The 11,901-nt window shown below is 34.4% G+C and overlaps 1 protein-coding gene across 1 annotated transcript; it reads left to right on the top strand.

The window, feature by feature from the left end:
• Positions 1-10,850: 10,850 nt before the first annotated feature.
• On the top strand, positions 10,851-11,356 carry LOC139703528 (uncharacterized protein CXorf51A-like). The gene is made up of 2 exons (XM_071607030.1): positions 10,851-10,976; positions 11,135-11,356. Exons 1-2 carry the CDS (start codon positions 10,851-10,853, stop codon positions 11,354-11,356), a joined length of 348 nt encoding a protein of 115 aa, XP_071463131.1.
• Positions 11,357-11,901: the final 545 nt, after the last annotated feature.

The raw sequence follows: 11,901 nt of genomic DNA on the forward strand, positions 1-11,901 counted from the left end.
AAGAAAAACTGGGAAAGACCAGAAAACTAAAATTGGAATTTGTTGTTACATTTGAGCCTTACAAATCAATATGTGTATCAGAACCCAAGAATCACAAAATATTTGTCTCTAATTTTTAAATAGGAAATTTATTCAAGTAACAGTTAATTAATAAACTTTTAAATTACATTATTTTATTTGGGTTAAAGTACCTTTTATAAGGATCTCCTACAAGTTAATTCCCAAATTCTACCAAAACTGACCCTAACATTAATGAACAATATATACAGGTAATTAACAGAATGGAAAATATAAAATATTAAAATTTGTTTAAATTTATTTAACATAAAGAACATGAAAATTAAGTCAAGTACCATATTTTATCAGTCACAATAGCAAAGATAAAAATCCTTGAAAATACATTATTATTGTTATGCTATTTAAGATATGAGGATACAGTCAATTTCACATGTGAGTTTAGAAATATGATAAATGTTGATGTCAACTTGCTAATGCCTATCAAAATTACAAACCTAAAAATTCTTATGGAGGTGAATTTTTTTATTGTGTGCAAGTATTTTGACATGTATACATATTAAATTTGTTGATGTATACAAGCATAGCTCACTTTATTGTGCTTTCTCTTTATTGGGCCTCACATATATTGCGATGCTTTATAGATTAAAGGTTTGTGATAACCTTGAGTCAAGCAAGTTTATCAGTACCATTATCCCTTAAGCTAAAACCTAATCCAGAGCAAGGATCTAATTCTTTTCAATTCTATGAGAGCTGATTTTGAGGAAGCTTCAGAAGAAAAGTTCGAGGCTAACACAGGTTGACTAATGAGAGTTAAGGAAAGAAGCCATTTCAAAGTCCAATGTGAAGCAGTGAGTGCTAATACGGATTTTGCAGCAAGTTGTCCAGAAGAACTAGCTAAGACAATTGATGAAGGTGGCTACAATAAACAACAGATTTTAAATGTAGACAAATCAACCTTCTATTGGAAGAAGATGCCATCTAGGGATTTCATAGCTAAAGAGAAGTTAATGCCTGATTTCGAACTTAAATCTTGTTAGGGGCTAACACATCTGGTGTCTTTAAGTTGAAGATAATATTGATTTGTCAATCCAAAAATCCTAGGGCCTTTAAGAATTATATTAAATATTACTTGTTTAGCTTGTGTAAATGGAAAAACTTTGGATAACAACATGTTTGTTTATAATTCTTTAAAGACTGGTACCAAAACAGGCGGGTGGACCAATGGTACAGAATAGAGGACACAGAAACCAATCCACAAAACTACAACTATCTTATATTTGATAAAGGGGCTAAAGGCATGCAATGGAGGAAGGATAGCATCTTCAACAAATGGTGCTGGGAAAACTGGAAATCCATATGCAACAAAATGAAACTGAATCCCTTTCTCTCACCATGCACAAAAGTTAATACAAAATGGATCAAGGAGCTTGATATCAAATCAGAGACAAGCCATCTGATAGAAGAAAAAGTTGGCTACGATCTACATGCTGTGGGGTCGGGCTCCAAATTCCTCAATAGGACACCCATAGCACAAAAGTTAATAACTAGAGTCAACAAATGGGACTTACTCAAACTAAAAAGTTTTTTCACAGCAAAAGAAACAAGAAGAGATGTAAATAGGGAGCCTACATGCTGGGAACAAATCTTTACTCCTCACACTTCAGATAGAGCCCTAATATCCAGAGTATACAAAGAACTCAAAAAATTAGACAATAAGATAACAAACAACTCAATCAACAAATGGGCCAAGGACCTGAACAGACACTTCACAGAGGAGGACATACAATCAATCAACAAGTACATGAAAAAATGCTCACCATCTCTAGCTGTCAGAGAAATGCAAATCAAAACCACCCTAAGATACCATCTCACTCCAGTAAGATTGGCAGCCATTCTGAAGTCAAACAACAACAAGTGCTGGAGAGGATGTGGGGAAAAGGGTACACTTGTACATTGCTGGTTGGACTGCAAATTGGTGCAGCCAATTTGGAAAGCAGTATGGAGATTTCTTGGAAAGCTGGGAATGGAACCACCATTTGACCCAGCTATTCCCCTTCTCGGTCTATTCCCTAAAGACCTAAAAAGAGCATGCTACAGGGACACTGCTACATCGATGTTCATAGCAGCACAATTCACAATAGCAAGACTGTGGAACCAACCTAGATGCCCTTCAATAGACGAATGGATAAAAAAAAAAAAATGTGACATTTATACACAATGGAGTATTACTCTGCATTAAAAAATGACAAAATCATAGAATTTGCAGGGAAATGGATGGCATTAGAGCAGATTATGCTAAGTGAAGTTAGCCAATCCCTAAAAAACAAATGCCAAATGTCTTCTTTGATATAAGTAGAGTAACCAAGAACAGAGTAGGGACGAAGAGCATGAGAAGAAGATTAACATTAAACAGGGATGAGAGGTGGGAGGGAAAGGGAGAGAGAAGGGGAATTGCATGGAAATGGAAGGAGACCCTCAGGGTTATACAAAAGTACATACAAGAGGAAGTGAGGGGAAAGGGAAAAATAATACAAGGGGGAGAAATGAATGACAGTAGAGGGGGCAGAGAGAGAAGAGGGGAGGGGAGGGGAGGGTGGATAGTAGAGGATAGGAAAGGCAGCAGAATACAACAGACACTAGTATGGCAATATGTATATCAATGGATGTGTAACTGATGTGATTCTGCAATCTGTATATGGGGTAAAAATGGGAGTTCATAACCCACTTGAATCAAAGTGTGAAATATTATATATCAAGAACTATGTAATGTTTTGAACAACCAACAATAAAAAATTTAAAAAAAAAAAGATGCTAAGTTCACTGTTGGTACTTACTGTTCAAAAAGGAAGATTCCCAGGAGCTATGATAAAGTTGCACAATGAGAGTATTTCTTTGCATATCTGCTATCAAGATATCTATTCTGCAATGCATGGATCAAGCAGCAATTTCAATCGCCAGGAACTGTTGTTTAAGAAATACATTTTGTAATGCTGTAGCAGCCATAGTGATTTTTCTGATGGATCTGGGCCAAGTAAATTGAAAAGATTCTAGAAACAATTCACATTCTAGATGTTATTATTAGTGACTCATAGGATGAGGTAAAAATATCAACATTAACAGGACTTTGGAAGAAGATAATCATAACCCTTATGGACTTCACTGAAGTAAGGAATGTGGTATAAGTAGAAAGAGAAAAAGAATTAGAAATGGACCCTGAGAATGTGACTGAAGTACAGCAACTCATGATAGCCTGTCATCCAGTAGTGTCTTTAAGGACATCCAAGAATAAGTTCTCTTTGTGTTTATCAATGAAAAATATATAAAGGTTTATTCATAAGTAAATGGCAGTCTGAGTAAAAAAAAAAAAAAAAAAGTTAGTTTCCTCACAGGAAGTGAGTGTTTTTTTTTTTTTTTTTTTTTTTTTTAGTTTTGTATACTTATGGGGAATTTTGAACTAATCTTCATTTTTTCTTGTTGATTGCTACATGTTTATGACTGTAAACTTTAAAGTTTGTGTATCTTGGAAGTTCATTTTTTATTATGAAGTAATTCAGAGTGACCCAAACTTTCTTCACTTCTTCACTTTTTTGGCAATATATCCTGAAAACAGTATCCCCTTTTCCCTGTAGTTTAAGATTTCCTTTAGTTTTGATTTGTTGTTGTTGATTTTCCTCTGTTCAATTTGCTATATTATCCTTTCCAGTAACTACATTATATATATATTCAAAGAACTATCAAGCTTTGTGCAGATATGTCTGTCTGTCTGTCTCTCTCTCTCTCTCTCTCTCTCTCTCTCTCTATATATATATATATATATATATATATATATATATATATATATATATATATGCTTAATAATTTCTTAAAATTCATTTTACTTTGTGTATGTTTTCATAGCACTCTGTAGCAGGTACTCTATGCTTTTACCGTTTTCAGTACTTCTGTTTTCATTGTTTACAATGTGATAACTTAATTTTCTCTTGCAGTTTCTTCTCGATATCTGCCAACCCACACCCCTCTCTTTCTGATGCTTATCAGCTCTACCTTGAGGTTTGCATATATCATCAAGCTCTGAGCAATCTTTTTTTTTTTTTTTTTTTTTGGCAAATTTCTTTATCCACTGTTTTTCACTTCAGTTTTTACTCTTATATTTTTATAATTTTAATGTATTTTGCATATTATGTTTAACTATCAAATCTCATTTAATGACATGAATTCTTTTTTTTGGCTGGTGTTTTGCATAAAATATATTTTGATGTGTGGAAAAGGCAGCATTCATGGTCAAAAAATCTATGTGCAGAGTGATTTATTTTTACACTTTATTTTTTTCCATTTGTAGAGATATTCCCAATTAATAGTGTTCCACAGGGGGAAAAATATGTTTGGAGGGGCTGGGATTGTGGCTCTGTGTTGGAGCACTTGCATGGCACCTCCTGTGGGGCACTGGGTTTGATCCTCAGTACCACATAAAGTAAATAATTAATTAAAAATAATGGTATTGTGTCCCTTTTCAACTGAAAAAAAAAAAAAAAAAGATTTGGAAGGATTTCTTTATTTGGCCAAATGACCCCGACTTTCCTTTTGAGGCAACAGAAGTGATCCATGGAAGCTGTCTCTAATAGCCCTCACAAAGCCTTCCAAATCCTTCTTTAAGTATCTTATGGAAACCTCATTGAACACCAGTTACATTCTGTAATTCTTTCTTTTAGGTAGACTGTCAGTGATACAGAACCCTGTGCTTATGTTGAAGCCCAAGTATTCATTTCCTTTTACTCATGACCATTGCCTTATTTTCTTAATTTATAGGACACAAAGAGTCATCTTTTTTGTACCATTCATAACATAGAATATGTTTTAGTATTTATCACAGGGTTCATGCCTACAATGTAGGGCTCAACCCATTGCAGTGTGTGGCCTACAGTGTGTTATCAGCAGTACCATAGGTTTCAAAATAATTTTATATATTGCAATCATTTTTTCGGTTTATATTTTAGTTGTTGATGTACCTCTATTTTTTTCATTTATTTATATGTGGTGCTGAGAATTAAACCCAGAGCCTTACACTTGCTAGGCAAGCACTCTACCACTGAGCCACAATCCCCTTCATTCAAGTTTTATATTGCATTCAAGTCAATTTTGTATTGCTATAGAACACCATTTACTATTGTATGATCTTATAGCAGTTAATGGAAGGTCATATTATTTTAATTTTATTTACCCTGATGCATCATTCATAAATGTCAAATTTAGAGGCTACTATGTGTGTTCCATCTTAAATTTTATTCCAGTCTGATGGTTGTCCTATATACATACTTGGCTAACTATTAAATTCTTGGTAAGAAAAGCAACCCTAATTGCTTTATTCTTAACAGGTGATACAATCTATTTTAAAATTATACTCTTTTGAGAAGTACTCTGAGGAGTTCATTATGCTAACAATACGAATTGACCATATAATACATATCTTCATCACATCCCATTTGAAACTATAATCTAAGATATAGATATTCTACCTACAGGCTTTATTAAATATATAAATCACATCTGCAGAAAAATATTTTAAGTCTGAATTTATAGGATTTGCAAATGTCTTATATACTAACCATGGGAACTTTTATATCTCAGATTGTGTGTTAGAGGAAAAAACATCCTTCTTAATGACCTAGACTCTTAACAATTGACATAATTTAACTCTGGTTCTAAAGCTGAGGATAAGTGGGATCCACTTTGTATACTAATTACATGTATGGCTTTCAACTTCAAGATCAAATGCCTTTGCATCATTCTGAAAGAGGTAGAATAATTTTTAAGTGTCAAAAAATTGTCATTTTTGATAGTTACAACAAATGGAACAGTTGCCAAGTGATCTATATTTTTGGCAAACTGTGTTAAAGACATTTATAATATCATACATCAAACATTGTCTAGCAAAAGTAACTATTCTAAGAAATATACAAGTTTGGGGAAACAAAGATGTTCAGGAATACAATTATGCTCAAGATTTTTAAATTAAAAGTAAAATAAATTTATTAAATTTTAATTCAATATTTTATTTTATTTGCTTAATATTTGATCATATATGACTTTCATTTACAAAGTGTTATTTGTCTCATTATTATAACAGAACCTAGACCATCTGTCTTAAATTTATATGTCTCATGAAGAAGAAAAAATATTACCTCTTAACACATAATACAGAATTTGAAATTAAGAACTATTAAGAAACTTATCTATGATAGCTCTAAGATAAGCATTAAAATTTTGTTAGGTTGCACACCCCTGTAAGCCCAATGGCTTGAGATGCTGAAGCATGCGGATGGTGAGTTCAAAGCCAGCCTCAGCAATGGTGAGGCATTGAGCAACCCAGTAAGAGCCTATCTCTAACTAAAATACAAAATAGGGCTGGGGATGTGGTTCAATGGTTGAGTATCCCCGAGTTCAATCCTCAGTATCAAAAACAAAACAAAACAATTTTTACTATTCAGTTTTGGTTTTTCCTAAGCAGAAATAGAGTTTACATTTTATCTTATTTTTATTTCTCAAAACCTTGTATATAACAAAACTAGTAAGTAAATAATAAGCCAAGTCAGTAAATAAATAAACACTAAAACAAAATTTCTTGTGTATCAAGGTGGTTGTGCTCTACAGTTATAATCTAGCCCAGAACCAATCACTTTGAAAATTGTGCATGTTCCTGTTCTGAGGGACCATATTTGCCTATGGAGGTACATATCCATGTGTATCTCTGGCTTTCAACCAGACCTGGTACCTCAGAACTTATGTTTTGTTATAATTATTGTTGTTGTAATTATTGTTGTTGCTGTTGTTATATAAATTCACATTTATATAAAAGCTTAAAAAATAGTACATAGTATGTCCATATCTTCTTTATGGTCACTAAATGTTGAGTCACAGGTAGGCTGTCTCATTACAATTAGTATACTAGTATCTGTATGTTGTGAACCAGGACATGCCCTTATATAAGTACAGTATGATTGAAAACACAAGTACATTAATATTAATAAAATTCTACAATTATTAACATTTTGTTAAATATTTAAAATTCATCCCTTAGCAAAAAAAAAAAAAAAAAAAAAAAATCTTGATTAAGATTCAACCTATGTATGTATATTACATTCAATTTTTCTTTGTTCTTAATTTAAGTTGGAAAGGCCCTTCATACATTCATTTTATCCATGTTCTTGATATTTTCTAAAAGTTCTTGCCAATATGGAAATGATCAAAGAAGGGTAAGTTATGTGAGATGAAAAAAGTACTGATAACTAAAGTACTCCCTACAGCCAAGCTGGTGGTACTATATGAACATCAAGCAAATAGTAACAATAACGAGTTATAACCAATATATAAGAATCTATGAGTCCATTTGCTTATTTATTAATATCAATATTCATATTGAATAAGTAAGCAAATAAATAAATGTCATTGATGGGAAAGCTGCTTATTATGTTATACTTATAACCTAAAAATGAAGAAGCAGTGAGAAAAATAGGAAAAATATTTTGTAAAACAAAATATCAATACAAGTTAAAATCTATGCTGTCAAAAATCATCAATGGATGCTCTGTCAAAAATGCAACTAAAATTGAAGTATTAACATAGTCTGATATTACTTCCTTTGGACCTTTATTGGTGAAAAAAATCAAAACAGTATCTTTATAATGGAAAACTTCAATAAACTCCATCTTACTCAGGTGATAAAAGTTAAAATCACCAATAATGAGATGTCAAATATACCAATATAATGTACTGAGCATTGAAGAACAGTACTTCAATGACATTCTGGTCAGAATGGATAACAAGAATCTAATGATGTAAAAATATGAGCTGCAGCCCAATAAAGGAACATTCTGCAACCTAGCTAACTTATATAACTACCGACATTCTGTGGGTTGTTTTCCTTTGATTTTTGTTTGTTTGGTTTAGCCATTCTCTCTTATGAAGTTTATTTTTCCAGGTTTTTCTTGGATTCTCTCTCTCTCTCTCTCTCTCTCTCTCTCTCTCTCTCTCTCTCTCTCTCCTCTCCCTTCCCCTCTCTCACAGCCCCTGCCCCTCCCCCTCTCTTCCCACTTTCCTCCCTCCATCCCTCAAAAAAACATATATGTAGGTAAGTTCTATGCATATATCTGAGATCTTCTGCACATAGCACAGTAATGCTGTCTCAATGTTACTGTATAAAACTGCATAATGGACACCGATCTCAGCTTAGCTGACAAAGTACTCATTTTGTAAGCACTCAGATAATTATATGATACTCATTAAGTTCTACCAAGTTAATGATGAAAATTCATTTTCTTTAATATACCAGGACTGTTTCAGTGTACAGGAAAAGAACAGTACCGCTGGCAACTGCTTTGCTTTGTACCTCTATGCAGATTCCAGAGGGGCAAATATGTGCAATTTGCCTTTCCAAAGGAAGCAATCAAATATCTTCATGTTTGTTGTGCCACAAAAACAAGACCTCAGCTCTGCCATGATTTTATTCTCTTTTAGTGCTGAGTAATATCCCATTGTGTATATATGACACATTTTTTTTTTTTATCCATTCATCCACTGAAGGGCATCTACGCTGGGTCCACTGTTTAGCTATTGAGAATTGTGCTGCTATAAACATTGATGTGGCTATGACCCTGTAGTATGCTGCTTTTAAGAAGAGGATAAACAATCAACAAATATATGAAAAAATGCTCATCATCTCTAGCAATCAGAAAATGCAATCAAAACTACTCTAAGATATCATTTCACTCCAGTCAGAATGAAGACTCTTCTTCATTCTAGCTTAATTTTGAACATATATAGCCCCCTTTTGGTTCCTCAGTCACTTCTCCCCAGCATGTGACAGGAATTTGTTAAATTCATTCAGTCCCTTCTGATTCATTCTCCTTTCACAGATGAAAGGTGAATTCAGCTCTTTCATATGTTAAGGGATTTGGACATTTCAGGAATAAACTATTAGCAGGTCCACTTGGGTACATATCGAAAATCACAACCGACAGCTACCTTTAGGCTTTTCTTTTCTAGATTTCACATGTGAGGGAACCCCTGAGATATTTGTAGAACTGAGAAATATTATTAATAAGAAATTATCTCATAGTTTCTATGAGTCAAGAATCTGGGTTCAGATTGGTTGTCCTCTAGCTCTGGGTCTGTTTTATAAGGGTGAATTATCCCAAGGCTCAACTGGGAAGGATCCTCTTCCTAATTAAATCAAGTAGCTGTTATTTGGATTCAGTGCTCTGCAGTTTATTTTGCTGAGGACTCAGTTCCTCCTAAGGTATTCCTTAAAATGTGGGCCTCTTTATTGAGCATTTCATAATATGTTTTAATAAAAATGAGAAAGCACATGTGCAAGAGAGATTGCTACCAAGAAAGTGTTCTAGCAAAGATAAAATTGATGATGTTAATGGCATTCCATTACTTTTGTAGGATTTTAGCTATTAGAAGCAAATCTCTAGATACAGCCCATACTCATGCCATTCAACTGAACTGGATTACACAAGGGTATAAACATCAATTGGTTAAGATCACTGAGATCCTATGAGAAGCTGCATTCTAAATAAAAAATTGATGATTGTGTAGGGAAACATAAAGTACAAATCTGTTGGGAAGGTGGACTGATATATTCTAGAAAACAATGTGGCAATATTTAGTAAAATTATTGCTTTGGACTGAATGTGCCTCCCAAAATTCACATGTTAATACCCTTATCATTAATGTGATGGTAATTGGAGATAGGAGATAATTAAATTTGGTCATGAGGGCTGTGTCTCAGATTAATGCCCTTATTAAAAGAGGAAGACCCCTAAATCTCTCCTTCTGTATGCATCCACCAAAGAAAGCATATGAAGACGTAACCCAGAAACCAACCTTCATTAGAACCTGACTATGCTGCTACAAAACACAGAAACCAGTTATGGTACATTCAAACATACATTTAACAAGGCCATATACAAGGACAGAATTCAAATATAAAATAATAATTCTATTGTTGAGAAGGGAACTAGTGCTAGATTCTAAGAAGAAAGAAAAATTTGAATAAAAGAGAAGGAATCTTGCAAAACTCAATGATGATAATGTGACCAGGCTCCAAAAATAGAATAAAAATAAGGATAAAATGCAATTTTCATCAGTGGGTAGTTAATTTTATTCCTTTCCTATAAGTTGAAGGCCTGGAAGAAAACAATTTTAAAAATTGGCAGCCTTTAATGCCAAATGCAGTAAGTATATTGATATCCATTAATGGGAATATGTCTTGTTTGTAGCATTATTCACATATCTTCTGATAATTAAAGAAAAATATAACCATATTACTTTTGGATGGATTTTAGGTACATTATCCAAAATACTAACTAATGGCTAAGGGAAAGATAGCAGAATGAGTTTGTAGGAGTAGCTTTGGGGAATACTTTGGTAGAGGAAGATCTCTACCACCTGTACTACCACTATTGAACACTATATAAGAATTAGGGTGGGGTGGCTCTTTCAGGTATATTAAAGAAAAGTCTCCTTTGCCCAACCAGATCATTTTTGCCTTCCTAGCATCTCCTCTCCCCCACATCCCAGAAGTGCCAAGAGTGTTGATTTGCAATATCTAAGCTATAGCCTGGTTTCCCTAGCAACCTCCCTAGCCTCTTCATGTACAGAAGTGTCAGAGAGAGTGCTTTGTGAGGTCTAACCTCCTCCTTAGTCCTCATTGGCTGGGGAGTAACTTGCTGGCCAATGAAGGCTGAAGGGTGTGGCCCTTCATTGTCTTGGGAGGACATATATGCCTAGGATCCTTACAGCTCTTCAGAAGACCACTGGGAGGCTTCAGTATGGCTAAGGCAACCAAGAAATCACAGAAGCCTAATGCAGATATGGCCCAGTCAACATCATCGATGAAAGAAAGAAAGAATATGAAGACTTCCTATCATCACTCCAGATGCGGAAGAGGCAGCAAGGTAAGATAACCCAACCCAAGCTTCTCCTTTCTGCATTCATTCCCCACGACCTAAGACTCCTATTTATTTTTCATCTGGCACAAACCCCTACTTCACATGTATATCCTATCTTCTTTTCCCAAACCAATGCCCTTATGGCCTCTCTGTTGTCCTTACAGATACTAAAGTCCACCAATAAGGGTAAAAAAACACTTCAAAATAATTCAAGCAAAAGAGACTCAGAAAAGCCTTCCACATCTCTGAAAAAATCTAAGAAAACTAAAGGAACAATACTCTTTGGTCATTATCATCGGCTAAATGAAAAACTGAATAGAGAGCCAGAAATGGAAAATACCCCAGAAACCTCCAGCATTTCAAGTGATGATCTGGACAGCAAGTAATTGAGTGGGGCCAGAGACCTCAGAATAATCTGCAGAGTGTCCAGAGGTCTGGCAGCTAAGAAATGGCTCAATTTTACCACAGGTTACTAACATTAATGGTGGTGAAAATAAAATCAATCTGATGTGAAAAGATGTGTATCTCTGTGAGCCTCTGATGCTGGAGTGGGAACAAATAAAAGGTAGAAGTAGGTGTTTGAGAAGGGAGAGATGTGGGATCTGTGGAGTTGGAGTTCAAAAGATAAATTGTTATCCACACATTGAAGGATAAAGACAAAGTGAGGACTGAGGACTGAAGACAAACTTCCTCTTTATACTTGATCCCACAGGCAAGGCGAAAAGGACTTCATGTTTCTCCCTATTTGTGTATGGCTTTAGTATGTAGATTTCCAGAAACTGTATAAGGTGAGGCATGTGAGTGGCAGTATCTCAAAAAATATACAAGGAGTCACCTGAGGAACACTGACCTCATAGTGGTGTTTGTTACTCCATACCCTATTATGTAAGCAACTAATGGCTCTCAGAAGGGCTAAAGAACTCACTCTATC

This window comes from Marmota flaviventris, chromosome Y (genome assembly GCF_047511675.1).
Source record: "Marmota flaviventris isolate mMarFla1 chromosome Y, mMarFla1.hap1, whole genome shotgun sequence".
NCBI classification, from domain to species: domain Eukaryota; kingdom Metazoa; phylum Chordata; class Mammalia; order Rodentia; family Sciuridae; genus Marmota; species Marmota flaviventris.